At 45.4% G+C, this 14,961-nt stretch overlaps 1 protein-coding gene across 1 annotated transcript; it reads left to right on the top strand.

The window, feature by feature from the left end:
- The first annotated feature begins 1,004 nt into the window (after nucleotides 1–1,004).
- Nucleotides 1,005–10,640, top strand: LOC135371705 (uncharacterized). The gene is made up of 5 exons (XM_064605678.1): nucleotides 1,005–1,079; nucleotides 1,262–1,505; nucleotides 2,643–2,701; nucleotides 9,100–9,168; nucleotides 10,161–10,640. Exons 1-5 carry the CDS (start codon nucleotides 1,005–1,007, stop codon nucleotides 10,638–10,640), a joined length of 927 nt encoding a protein of 308 aa, XP_064461748.1.
- Nucleotides 10,641–14,961: the final 4,321 nt, after the last annotated feature.

Below are 14,961 nucleotides of genomic sequence, written 5' to 3'. Positions count from 1 at the left end.
TCTCTATCATATAATAAACTAATCACAGCTCCTGAGTATATTATGTGCAAATTTTCCTCGCCTCACCTCCCCTGAAGGCCCGTGAGATGAAGATGAGGACGCCCTTACCGGTGATCATATGCTCTCGTGAGCATGCACACTCATTCTGGTAACGTATACCTCCGGTGCCTGTTGCTGCACTTGTTGTATGCATCGCACAGGGAGCATTGCATGGAAATTGTTGGACTTCTTTCAAGGAAGTGCTGATTTGTGTTAGCATGTAGTTTGGTCTCCCGTTTTCTCTTCATTCGCCCTTAGAAGTCGTTGGGGAGGCGCATTAGCTTTGTAGTAGAAATTAGGAGAAAGTAGCACAAATTGAAGATCTCCCTATCTACAGATAAAACGTTTGATGGGTTCGGCTGAAAACTCGAAGAAAGAAAGCGCCGAGGCAGTCAGTTCGAGAACAAAAGTGCAACTAACTTTATTTACAGAGAAATCGAGAAAAAGCGGGAAAGCGCGAGAGGAGAAAAGACATTGCTCTGGGTCGGCTCAGGTTACAGCCGAGAACGAGCGTCGCCGTAGCTCACAGTGGGGTTCCTTGAAAGGGAGCGTCCACTCAACATGCATGGCCTTTCGGCCATCTGCACTTATTTTCTCAACATCCCCCTCCCCCCGAAAGAAAATAATTCTTTAACTCCTTTCAAAGTATGTTTCAATCAGGTAAGGGTACGGGTCAGGTCGCCCAGTTTGTCCCAGGTAATTCCCAGCACTCTTGTTACCTCTTCTGTCGTCATGTCGTCGTCGTCGTCGTGTGTTTCTGGAGCCTCCGAAAAGTCGTCATCGAAGCAGCTTTGTACTTCAGTCAAGTTCGATGCCCATTTTTTCAGTTCCATTCCAGCTGAGCTCCTTATCCTCTTCGTCGAATCGACGATGCTTTTCACCTCCTCAGGCAGGGTCTGCTGGCATTTCGGTGCACGCCGCATGCTACAACGGGATGTGCTCCAGCAGTGCTCTTACACGGCCGAATGCCTCGGACGAAGTTGCACGTGGTTGGCATAGCAGTGCCTTCAACCCCTCCTGGAGTTGATCTTCGTCGGAAGGTGAGCGGCGACAAGAGTATATGAAAAGATACACGAACGCGCGTCGAGGTGCAAAGACACCACAGTTTAATCCCGGGGATTTCGTTCGCATAAAATTGAAGGAAAAGGGGAAGGCAATGCCTCGGTTTTCAAGGCCATTGAAGGTATTGAAGAGATGCGGGAAAAACTCGTTTCTGCTTCAGGGTCGTCGGGTGTGGAATGCATCAAAGTTAGCACTATACTCTCGGCCTGTCTCTACGGATGCAGCCTGTTCGTCTGAGCTGTTGTCGCCTGCCATCTACAGTGGGGTGCAAGATGTATTGTGTGGTGATGTGCAAGCGGCTCAAGAACCTGAAGGACCAACCGACATAGACGCAGGGAGTGATGTCCAGACCCCAGAGCCAGTGCCTCCAACTTCTTCTACCAAGGAGCGGGATGAGGATTCAAGTGTGCAGGGAACTGTACCCGAGGGACAGCACGCAAGTCGACCTCGGAGAGTGCGACGACCCCCAGCGTATCTCCGTGATTATGTTTTGGATTAGAAGTAAGAATGTTCGAAATGCGTGGAATTTTGGGACGGACTATGGTTGCGTTCTGTGGTTCTAACTAAATTAACTGGTTTAACACATCCTAACAGTTACGTTAAGGGGGAAGAGATTTTGTGTCGTAGGATATCTTTATTATCACGCATCTGCTTTCCTCGTTCCTTATCTGGTTATCTTAATACACGTTTGTGTTATCTTGTTTAGTTCATGCGGCAAGGCGGCGTTCTTGAGATAACCCAAGCAGCACAATGTACTGAAAGTCGAGTGCAATAGGGGTGGACGGTATGTGTCTTATCAATGTTCTTTAGTTGCACGAGCCTGTTCAAGGCCTTCCACCTACCCGTCCACCCCTATTGCACTCGACTTTCAGTACATTGTGCTGCTTGGGAAGCTATATAAACAGTGGATTTTCAAATAAAGGTTGTTGTTGGTTTGGGACCTGCTTGGCTGGTGTCTCCTCCTTCCTGCCGGGAACATCACAGAAGGTTTCTTTCTATCTGGAGCCAATCCGCTGCGTTCTCGACTTCCAACCTCGATCCGAAAGGGCCAAAGTATATTGTTTAGTTCCCTCGTTGCCTCGGATGTGGCGTCCGTCGATGTGTCCGAACCACCGTGTGTGAGGTCGATTCGGAACTGTCCTCTTTCTGCTGTTTACGATTTGCAGAGCGGTGGTATTCCACTACAATGTCCGTAGGGAGTGACGACAATAGGATTTCAGACAGCATAGCAGAATAGTGCGCGCTGGAAACTCACAGGGATCGGAGACCACGGATGTTCATCTGTACGTATTAGTATAGCGTACGCAGTCCATATATATCATCCGCTGATGTAACGGCCGAGAGGTTGCGGAGCTTAGAGAGGTATTGTTTTTCTATCCACCCGCGATCACCAAAACGCTGTGAAAGGATTTCCACCGCGTCGTCGTAAGATGCCTCCGACGTCTGCATGCCGGCGATGGCTCCAGCTGCTTGACCATGGAGTAGCGAACGGAGATACTGGAACTTTTCGATCTTGCTTAGCCCCTCGTTGTCGTGAACAGTTGTTCACGACAACGAGGGGCTAAGCAAGATCGTGCAGATCAGGGAACAGTTGGAAAAGGTTGGTTCAGATCAGGGAACAGGGGGAACAGTTCAGAACAGTTGTTCTGAACTGTTCCCAGAACCCTTGCCAATCAGAGAGGTCTCCACGAAATTGCTGTAGGCTGAGCTTAGGAAGTTTCACTCCACGGCGCGGTGCATGCGGCGGTCGTGACAAGTCTGTCTATACGTACGTTAGAAAGTTTCGGTGGGGACGGCGACGTCTCAGATTGCGACAGTTTCCAACGCAGGTTGGCAATCGTTTCCGTCGCCCTGTCTTCATCATCCATCACAGTGGCGTACTCGCTTTCGAGCTCCTCCTCTCGCACATGCGGTTCTATCGCTTTGTTGAGAGTAGTCAAGTCACTGTGACTTACTCTGAGTCGTTCTAGTAGACTGTTGATCACATCCAATCTGGTAGACCCATCGTTCAGCGCAGCCGTCGCGTCGTTGATGAGCTTCGTTGTTTGTGTACGACGGCTGGCACGTTTCACTTTCAGGCGATCCATATTCGTTTGCGTTCACGTAGGGCTGTCGACGCAGTTCACAGTTAAGAGTTCCAGCTTCACGGGTTTCGGCACCAAAATGTAGTAGAGATTAGGAGAAAGTAGCACAAATTGAAGATCTCCCTCTCTACAATTAAAACGTTAGATGGGTTCGGCTGAAAACTCGAAGAAAGAAGGCGACGAGGCAGTTAGTTCGAGAACAAAAGCACAACTAACTTTATTTACAGAGAAACCGGGAAAAAGCGGGAGAGCGTGAGAAGAGAAAAGACATTGCTCTGGGTTGGCTCAGGTTACAGCCGAGGACGAGCGTCGCCGTAGCTCACAGTGGGGTCCCTTGAAAGGGAGCGTCCACTCAACATGCATGGCCTTTTGGCCATCTGCACTTATTTTCTCAACATCTTAGCTTAACTGGTAGAACCGTGGATCGGCAATCCAGAAGATGTCGGTTCGAGTCCTCCAGCTGGCTAACCTTTTCAGTGACTTCCTTCTTTCATTGTCCTTAGGCACTTGAGGATGTTATGTCATCCTTTCTTCTGTGTTCCAGCCTCAGAACATCAATCGCTTCATCTTGTCCGTATAAGCGTCAACCCAAATTTCTCGTGCACCAAGAAGTCGATCCCGGTTTCCTTCCGCCACTTCGTTTTCAACGACCTTTCGAGCGAAACTGAGAACCGCATGCACTACTTGCATTGTGTTAAAAGCAAGGAGAATTCTATCACAGAATTTGATAATCGTCTTACAGACTTGTTAGCGAATTAGCGCAAGGACTCTCACGGTGAAAGGAGAACGTAAAACATGCGAGGAATTCCTGTGCTTATCCGTATATTGTGAGGTTTCACAAAGAAAACAAAAAACAAAGAAACGAATGTGGCGATCTCCCCGTGGTGTTACAAAACTGCGTGCTTTCGCGATGCGTGACGGCTGATTTAGAGATAGCTACGTATTTGAAAACAATACGCTACGGTTACAAAGACCATATAATACGCTGACCTTCATTTTCTTCTATTCATAACGGAAAACCTGAGAGTGTAAAGCAACAAACATACGTTCAGGACCCGCTCTTAATTTATCTTCTATTCCTAGTTGCGTGCTTCCTCGTTAAGAATCATGCAGTGTCGTGAGTCTTTTGGTACCTTGTACTTTATGAACAGAACGCATCTGTTCCCTCCACACCTTTGTTCTTTGTAGGGACGGCCACATCAGTCCCTTAATAGGGCTTGCGCTCTGATGGGAGAGCGGCATTACACTTCCATGAGCGATTTCAGACGACATTCACTGTTCCTCTGGGTATTGGGAGTGAGCGGTTGTTTCGACGCAGATAACTGACATGAAGCGAAGCGTAGACTGCCAAATGTTTCCCCCCAACTACTTCCTTTATGACACAGCACAAATTCGCCGTTTCAGATCGGAATATGCAAAAGTACCGTTCTTCTCGCTCTAACGCGTTCATTCTCCATACTTCCTTGAGTTGCACTCTCCAGGCGCTCTCAAATTATGTCACGACTCTCAACCCGAAATGACAATACCATGACGAACCGTGACTAAAACGAACGTGACCACAATGCTCGGCATCCGCTCTGCATAATCAGCCTCTGTGAACACTCCATGCAGCATAGGAAAACATACTTCCCTATAGGATAATCATTCTCGGCACTATGCTAAGAAGCCTGACTAAGACGGAAAATGATTTTGCGATTAATGCAATAAACCGTAGCGAAATGAATCAGCAGATTGAATTACACTACATTACACTGCATGGGTCTTCAGGCGTCCCTTTTGTGAATCGGAACAATTTCTATCGATATGTTTGATTGCGAGGCTCACATAACGCATGTTGTTTATTCAGCGGGAACAGGGCCTTTTTAGGCCGTTAAACATTTACTGGGCAATTTAATGAAGCCGTGACGCATGCACGGTGTAGTGGACTGTCATCTGTTGACTTCTTCAGTGGGGTACTGATACTGGAATTCCTTTAAAGATGCCGATACTGCGGTTACAAGAGAGTGTTTAAGTGACCTGGACTTCATTCTCACAGTCAAACGAAGAAACATCGTTGCAACCTATTCGTCCTCATATGTCGGGGTCGTCCCGAGGCGAGTTCCCGTCCGGGCCGCGGTTATAGCGAAACGTCCCCTCCCCCCTCGCACAAAACGCTAAGCAAACTAAAAAGATGAAAAAGCTCATAGGCACTTCCGAGAATCAAATTATCTTGATTCTCGTTTTATATTGTAAAGCCTAGCTCCCGGAACCTGCAGTCCAGTGCCCCCTCTGGCAAAGGCGCCCGTGGCGGCTGCCCCTCTCGCTCTCTACCATCGAAACGGTTCTGTCATAGATCCTTGATACACAACGCACTGAGTCTCTTCCGTCGATGCCAACATCATTCGTGTATAACACATTTTTACAGAGAGCTGTATATGTAAAAACAAGAAAGAAAAAGAGAATTTTTTTTTGTTCCGTCTTAGCACCGCGAAGCAACTAAAAAAAGTTGTATTGGACTACCTGTGCATGTGCCGGAAGTACATCCTTTGTGATACACCGACGGTACTTATGACAACCTCACGTACGTCACAGAGGTATTGTTACCTGAAATGTAACCTTCTCTAATGTGTGTATCTTATATCTATGGGTGCATTATGAATTACTCCACGTCACTTGTCAAAGGACTGCAAAGGAAGAGTGGGCCACACCCACCGGTGATCGAGTTTATATCCGGGACAAACGAGCCCTACTGTGCAGCGTTCAACGATTCGTGGTTTCAGACAGGGGTTCGAGGGGATGCGGTTGTGGGTCCTTCATCTTCCCTCCACCTCTTGGCAGTGCGGATGACCTTGCATAGACCGCGCTATTTCTTCACGGTTGGCTCAGCAAGTTTGCGGAAGTTGGCAATAAACAAAATCACCACTGGCCAGTCTTGTGCCTAAAATATTCGCTACTTTTTGTTTTTCGGTACCGGAGAATCGACTCCGCTCGATTCTAAATTTTTAGTGGGATGGCTATTTGCGCTACAACTTGGTGCAGCGGCGAACCCTTTCTCGGTTACCGCTACTTTCAACAAAATGGAAAACGCGTAACACACCCGGGGGGCGGAGCGGTAAGCCGACATAAATGTTTTACTTCCTAGTTATTTCATTTTCTTGACATTTAGGCAGACATATCCTTCTATTACCCCCTAGCGTCTTGAACCCATCCATTTTCCTTGCGTGCATCTGTGTACTTTTTGACGTTTTGCGAAACGCATAGCAGTATGTGACAGTGAGCAGTATGAACAACGGGGTTGGTGTTTAGTTGTACAAGCAGCTATAAAGTTACAGTATACCTGTGGACGATATATTTCACTTGTGTGTTTTATTATGTTGCTCTTCTTTTTTCTTTTTTTGAGATGGGACGAACCCAGAAATTTTCAAATTCGAATCCAAGAAAGGTTCTGTGAAACCATGAATAAACCGTGAATCTTACGAATCTCGAATCATTCTTTCTTTAAGAAACCGTTTCGAAAGACAGGGTAAAAAATACTTGGCTTCTGAAAGGTGTTGTGAAGCAGAATTTGATATCTTTGTTTACTGAATAACAAATTAAACAGTAGTTCACTTTGAAGAGAAAACATACACATACACTACTTCTTATATGTAATATATTTCTTCTCATGTTTCTTCTCGTATATTTCTTCTCATATGTAATATATTTAACATGTATCGACTACAGGAATTACATAAACTCTCGAGTCTGAATTCTTTCGGTAAGACTAAGAAACAAAGGAAAAACCATATTCCTTTTAACCTTGCGATGTCGGAGCTTTATGCTGTGTATTTGGCGCGCCCAGACAGCCAATCAGGCTTTCGACGGACTCCGGGAGCGCCAATTTTAAAAAGAAACAAACAGAATTTTTCGTCTGGGCAGAGTAACCGGTGCACTGCGCTAACGTCCTGGAACAATATAGAAACATATAATAGACATGCTAAGAACGCGCACAACATGTGTCTTTTAAACATATAATAGACATCTTGAAGACCTACTCAACGACGTATTCAAGACTAGCGTTACATTAGCCAAATGTAGAAGATGTCATGTAGACTGGACAGATGACGACTTCTAAACAAAAAACCAGTCTTGCCAACACCCTTCTTGAGGCGTTTACACGCGTCTCGTGCTACTGGGGTACTTACGAAAGTCAAGTGAGCATGTTTTTAGACGTCGGGGTCAGCTACAACGAGCTTTTTTTGTGACCCAGGTAGTGGTCCAAGGAGGTGGCCAGGAGTAGTGCTCAAAGGACATCCTTTGTTATCCTTTTCTCTCTTTTTTTTCGAATTTCCTAGCCGGTACGCGAAGCCCGCTGAATCTGTCCCGACGCCCCTGGAGGTCGCGAACCACAGTTTGGGAAACTGTAGATTACGGCATTGCCCAAGGACCTTATGACGTCGTGCAGCAGCGAATTCTTCCGTGTTCTTTATTGTAGACCACACGTTTTGATGCACTGTTGGCAACAATTAAGTCTCCTCATAGAGTAGTAAAAAATGATGCTGCTTTTCCGTTCATAAAGGCAGCCCCAGGTATCAGCTGAAATACCTGTAAGAATCAACGTACAGCCGGGCAAATCTTACCTATGGAGCGGTCCTTAATGTAGGCTGCCTCAGCTTATTCCAATTGATAAGTTGATAAGCATTTTTTTTTAAATATGGAGAAACTGAATTCGGCACACGACCAATTATTCCCGTTGTTTACTATAGAGTGTTCCATTTTTGTGATTTTTCTAGCACTACTGATCACGCTATGTGTGCGTCTGCTGAGCGCGCAACAGGAGAGAATTAAGACGATCTTGAGAGAATAAGTCAATGCCAGCCTTGTCCTCATATTGAAGCAGCGCTTTCTACGTAGAAATGACGCGGAATCTGCGAAAAATAAACGTATAACTTATGTGTATCTGGTGCACACGAGAGAGTGAGAAAAAAACATGGTCGCACGTGGAAACAGACAACAGAAATAACAAATATAATGATACGAGGAATGGGGAAATTCGCCTTCGGAAGATAGTTAATAAACACTTTAATTCCTGAATGTCTGCAACTTGAGCCTTTGTATTATGTCTGTTCCTTCGTGTTCCCTAGTCTCCGCGTTTTACATTATACACCGTAATTCCTATTTTCTTGTCGACTTAACCCTGTGTGATGCGGTTTTGTATACGCAAGAGTATTTTATCTCTTCAATTAATAATTGAATTTAAAAGAGAAATGAATGTCTGGCCCTTACAGAGGGGTTGAATGACTCCCCTCCCGCCCTCCACACAAAACATTGCTTTCGTTAAAAACCTTCAGTAGAATGCAGGGGAGATAGGTGTACTTGAAAAGACGCCACATTATTCCTCTGTAGAGATATGCAGTCATTAGTGAAGTGACCAACATTTCAAACAGCCTACCACCGCACCTCGCTTGCTTTTGTGTCAGGATGTTTATTTAATGACATAATCTCCACATTGCGATAACTATATGCCGTGTAAATGGCAACGAGAACGGAGAATTAAGCGTAATAACCCCGGAACGTCTTTTTGTACGGTGACGAAATTACAGACTTCCTGGGCCATGGAATGATTGCGTGAAAATGATTAAAATCTCTTTCACTGCTTAGCTTCGCCACCAAAGATTCTGCGCGTGAATAAACAAATAGAGCAAGAAAAAGAGGTGCAGCAGCGCCAATTAGGTCGCGCGCCGCTTCGGGCACGGTAATGGGCATCGCCAGGTGGGCAGCGAAAATTTCACTGTCGATGTGTTTGAGTCAGGTTGGCGAAATCGAAAGCATATTATACTTCCGCTCACGGAAAACGAGCAATCTCTCCTCAAATGGGGGAGCCACACCCGCTTTCTTTGTAGCCCTCCCATTGGACCACTTTGTGCCCCGTAACCCCGCACAATTCATATAAAAGGACCAGAAGTCTTTTGCGGCCATCACCAGTAACCAGCCCGTGCAGCTTGGATACAACATGAACGCTCTCGTGAGTATCTCATACTTCAGAATGAGGCAAACATGCACAAGAAGTGTTCGGCGCAGTCCGTACGTTTCATGTTCCACTGTTTGTTCTCAGACATGACTTTTAGAACAGTGAGGGCAACGGTGTTTCGTGTGAAGCTGAAGCTATGTAACATGTGGCAAGCGCATGGAGCTCCCGCACGGTGGCACCGATACTGAGCATTAGATCCATAACATGCTAAAATTAGAAGCTCCCGAAATCTTCACAGCGGTTACCGACGTTCCCTGTGTGCTTCCTTACTCTGAGAAAGAGTGACACGAGTAGATATGCCCCATACTAGAGTGCCTTTGATTGTTAGGATTATTATTCAATTATCTTCGAAGTCGCATTTGATTTTTATTGTAATTTGCCAGTCGCTTTTCACGTTGTAAACTGGCAACAACAACAACAATAAATGAAGGAGAAGTGATGTTGACATGGGATGTTTCCCCGTGGTAGCCATAGGACCCTATCCCACTTCACTGCGGTTAATATTAGAGGATCGAGATATGGTGACCGCGAAGCGACGACGGGTTGGAGTTCTGTTTAGAGCTCTTCGAGGAGGCCAGTAGCTTGCACGAAAACTGAAAGGGAGCGAAGGGCACGGCACTAGTGGGAAACAGGTAGAAAGGAACGATACCACGGAATTCCCGAGATGGAGCAAACCAGTACGTCTTCCCCACCATGAGGTTGTGGTAAAGGTAAACCAACGTAAGGTCGCGGTTACGTTGACCTCATGCTGTTGCTGTGATGTTAGATGTTAGGACAGAAAAGACTGTCGAAAAATTAATCATCACGATGTGACGTCAAAGCACAAAATGAAAACATTACTTCAAAACTCCTTTCCTCCCTTACACCCGGCTTACTTCCTCTCCCTCTTGTGTCTCCTGCTACCGATAGAGCCTTTCTCGTTTAATAAAACGTCAACAGTGTGTTCACATACGAACCCTTATACCAAAAATGTATTTCCATTTCAGGTGGTCTTTGCAGCTGTTATTGCCTGCGCTTACGCCGGTGGCTTTGGAGGCGGCTACGGCGGCGGATATGGCGGAGGTTTCGGCCATGGCGGCGGCTTTGGGGGATATGGTGGTGGACTGGGTGGATTCGGCGGTGGCTACGGCCACGGCGGTGGCCATGCTGTAGCTGTTCCAGTTACTAAGGTGTCCTACGTCAAGAAGCCCGTTGTGAGCGTTGGCTATGTCACCAAGCCAGTAGTCAGCTTCGTCAAGCAGCCAGTCACTACCGTATCTCACGTGGTTAGGCCTGTCGTTTCTGTCGGAACCGCTTTTGTTTCCGGAGGCCATGGCGGAGGATTTGGAGGTGGTTTTGGTGGAGGTTTTGGAGGTGGCTACGGAGGTGGCTACGGTGGTGGCTACGGTGGCGGCTATGGCGGTGGCTATGGCGGTTACGGCGGTGGACTTGGCGGCTTTGGAGGTGGTTATGGCAAAGGCTGGTAGAAAAGAAGCCAAATATAGCGAGGTAAGTGCCCTGTTAGCCATGTTACAGTAGTTCATCACGTTAACGATGACACCTGACGACTGGCACACAGATGGTGTCTAACAACGTCATACCTTAGGGTTCACGTGGAAACGCTGTAGCAAACCGCTTCCAGAATGTTTGCTACGGCATTTGGCTGAATGAACCATGACTTTGAAACATTCACCAACGTAAGAAATGCAGCTCACAAGGTTGCGCAAATATTTTACAAGATGTATAAGACATGCGATATGCTATGTTATACGAATTTACACAAAACAAAATATCAGCGAAGAAAAGTTCACTCTTTCTGCAACGATTTAAGAAAGGTATTTCTTTAGGAACAATGTTGTTAGCAATACTGATCCGCAGTGATTGTCTCTATTGCTGGTAACCAGTCAGGAACCGAGTTCAGCGCGTACCATTAGGCTCGTGCCCTCCGGTGCTATTCCTGGCTGCATGCTACTTTTTCCGTGGTAGCATTCCATAGCCCCCACGTATTACTCCTTTGTTCCCTCCAATCTAGAATGTACATAGCCGTGAGCGGAGCATTAAAATGCAAGCAAGCTGGTTTACCGATGTGGACGGCATCTATTTCCTTGAGCTTGATCAGACTCCATTATGTCTTTGTCCCTGCACCTCCTCAAGCTCAAGGAAATGATGCCGTACCTATAGCTGCTCCCGCTTGACCCGTATGAACGTCGCATCATTAGAAGTTCTTGGTGCGATTATCAGGTCTTATAGGGCAATTGATGTTGTTTAAATGAAGTCTGTTGTGATATTTATTTCTTTTTCCGCCTACTTTGCGTTCTAGTGGTCATAGTGCTGCTACTCGATTTCATTATACATCTATAAATAATGATAAGAACAACTCCAGATTAGAGGTGTCTTGTGTGGGACACCGATAGCCAAGCCTCGTCGACGTCAAAATTAATGAATTGGACGAAATGCCAGTTCACTGGAAAATAAGCAGGAGGAGCCAATATATGTCATTTTAGTGTTCTTTACCTGGCCCTCTCTCGTTTCAGGACTGAAGGTGCCCTCGTTGAACTTGAATGTCAACAGAAGAAACACGTTCTACGACATCGTGGTCATGTAATTAGATTGTACAGGGTATTTATATTGCTTTTGCGCCTTGCGCGCAATAAAGCTCAGGTGTTTCACATTCAGTTGTCCTCTGGATTCTTACGCTGTTCGGCGTTCAAAGGTCGTTCTCGGCGGCGCCCTTTGCGACCTAGGCGGTTCGGCCCGTTAAGGGGACCTCAATAGTTTATTTCTTCTAGCTACAGTTCTAGTTGACCCATGGCACCAAGAAACCTTTGTTGCGAAGCCAGGCGCGCAGTGGTAAAAGCGAGATCCAAACTCGAGAAGAACGTCTTGACCTTGGAGTTGACGAGCGTACGGCGAACACGGGACGGAACATCGGCTCCACGTTGAGATGGAAACATCATGCGGTGTATAGCTGTTTCCGCGGGGTGTCGGATGTAAATTCCTCGGAAAAGCCGCTTAATACAAATCACAGGGCCGCAGCGAATCGCGACCGTTGTCGGTCAGTGTCTGCACAGCGCGTCTCACGTGACGTCATCCATATCGTCTGGCTACACGGACGCCGCGGAATTACAGCGTAGGCAGTGTGCTACGGAGCATTCGCGCAACTATTCGCGAGGAGATCGAACTACGACAGGTGGAGCTTCAGCGGAGCCATACGGTTGATTCGGCATGGTCCAGCGCAGCAGGCGCACGCTTTTCTACGCAGTCAGCTTTAAGTTTCGCAGTGTTTCTCGATGCATTTTAGATGTCAGTGCTTCACACATTGTTTGTAAATTTTGTCGCACGAAGAAATGCGCTACTTACGACAGTGAAAAACATGTGAAAGTCCACCAGTGCTCGACTGGGAAACACTGGAATCACGAAATTGTGAACAGAAAATCTCCTGTGTACAGTAGACGTCAACGAGCGCTTCACGAAATAAAATTGTCGACAAAGGAGAGAGAGAACAGAAACTGAAGTAACTGTGCATTTGAAGGGCATTCGGAAAGCCCCGCCATGTACTTCCTTCGTTGCAAGGGATATTTTGTTTTTTGTTTGTGCTGCTCGTGCTCGGCTGTTTTATAAGTCGCCTGCGTGATCTCTCCCTCGAGCTTGTTATCATACAACGAGACAAGAGAAAAAAAGACTGGCGTACCATCCCTAAAGTTCGTGTTTCCATATAATCTGCGTGTCCGTGAATCTAAATGTGCGAGTGTGCAAGAACACAACACACGCACAGAAATAGGTGAACTGCGCTCTAAGGGACCTCTCACTATTTACAAGCAATTGACGTCAGATGGTACAGCAGCGCCGCCGACTTCGTAGACTGGAACTACTGCAGTAAAAAATCAGTACGTAACAAGAAACCCACATTAAAGCATTTGATATCCTAAGAATTTTATATACTTTCTTCTTCATTATTAGTCACATGCCTTGTTCTGCTCCAGGCTACCCGTGGCCCTATTTTTTCGGTAGCTCTTTCTAAAGATCCAGTCTCTTCCATGTTGTGGAGCCTGAGGAGTACGGGTTTCTCTCGGAGTACACGTGGTGATTTTCTACAAAGCAAACGCGAACTTAGTCGTACGAACAAACCACATGACGCATAGGGTTACGTCATTGACTTTCCAGACGATGCAAGCAGCCCTCGGGCGGATCTTTCATTTCTTTGCGCGGTGGACAGGGAACGCGAAGCACATGCTTGCGATGATACCGAAGCCACTCAAAACGTTACGTCATTTGCGCGTACCAGTAATACAAGCAAGTGACCTGTGACCATCGTTTTTTTCCCTTACAAACAAACAAACAAACCAAACCAAACCAAACCAAACCAAACCAAACCAAACCAAACCAAACCAAACCAAACCAAACCAAACCAAACCAAACCAAACCAAACCAAACCAAACCAAACCAAACCAAACCAAACCAAACCAAACCAAACCAAACAAACAAACAAACAAACAAACAAACAAACAAACAAACAAACAAACAAACAAACAAACAAACAAACAAACAAACAAACAAACAAACAAACAAACAAACAAACAAACAAACAAACAAACAAACAAACAAACAAACAAACAAACAAACAAACAAACAAACAAACAAACAAACAAACAAACAAACAAACAAACAAACAAACAAACAAACAAACAAACAAACAAACAAACAAACAAACAAACAAACAAACAAACAAACAAACAAACAAACAAACAAACAAACAAACAAAAATATGGCTTAATGAAACAGCGGTGTTCTCCATCCGCGTTTATTTGGTTGCAGTATGTCTACCAACATCATGACTACGCCACGGTGACGTTTTTTGAGTATATGTCTATTCTTGCATCGTCTAACAGTGGTGGGTTTTTTAATTTTTTCAAGAGGTTGGAGGTTGATTTGACATAGGCACAAATAGGTGTGCTAAACCAGGCATTCATGCTACGGTACTAATATACGTTACGATATGACCACATGTATGAAGTGAACACACTTTATGTGAGGCATTACTTGCCAGATAGTGACTATATAAACAGCGGTTTTGGTTCCTGCGGCTGTGCTGTAGTTAAGGAGCAAGTATAATGACAAACATCGGGTTGAAATCGTACTTCAAAATACCCACAATATATATGTTTTATCTTTTCCATTTGAGTTCAAATCGTCACATATGTCATATAAGCCAAAAGTCAATCCTGTCATACTCTCAGATGAAACTCGATGAAGAGATTCTAATTCTAACATTTAAAAACACGCATTTAGTACCTACATTCATTCGTATATTCCACGCGTTCGATATATTCATACGTTCAATATAAGTTGTATCTATCGTGCGGAGAACATCGTAGCTGGTCTTTCTCAAGTCAGATTGAACTGCTTCTAGGAGTCTCAAACACGCGGCTCGCGGGCCGCTATTCTGTGGTCCGACGGCTCTTAACCACGAAGCAGAAGGATGGTACAGTCCCAAACGAGAAAATAACAATGACGATTTTGGAACAAAATGAGATTTTCACGCAATTTTTTGTTACCTTTGAGTAGTCCTGCCCCGAGGGTGACTTTTAGAACTACCGTTAAAAATATGCGTTTTAAAATAAACTTTCACGGATAACTCGCGTAGAAATAACCTGCGTGTAAAACACAATTTCAAATTATATAGCTGATAAAGCTGACATTAAAAATAAATCGCTGAATAATCTATCACTAATAACAAAAGGTTTCAAAATATCTAAAAAAATGGGACCTGGCGGATGATGTGTGTTCAGCCATCCGTGTTGTTTGATG

This window comes from Ornithodoros turicata, unplaced genomic scaffold, assembly GCF_037126465.1.
Source record: "Ornithodoros turicata isolate Travis unplaced genomic scaffold, ASM3712646v1 Chromosome12, whole genome shotgun sequence".
NCBI classification, from domain to species: domain Eukaryota; kingdom Metazoa; phylum Arthropoda; class Arachnida; order Ixodida; family Argasidae; genus Ornithodoros; species Ornithodoros turicata.
This window is presented reverse-complemented; position numbering and strand designations above follow the sequence as displayed.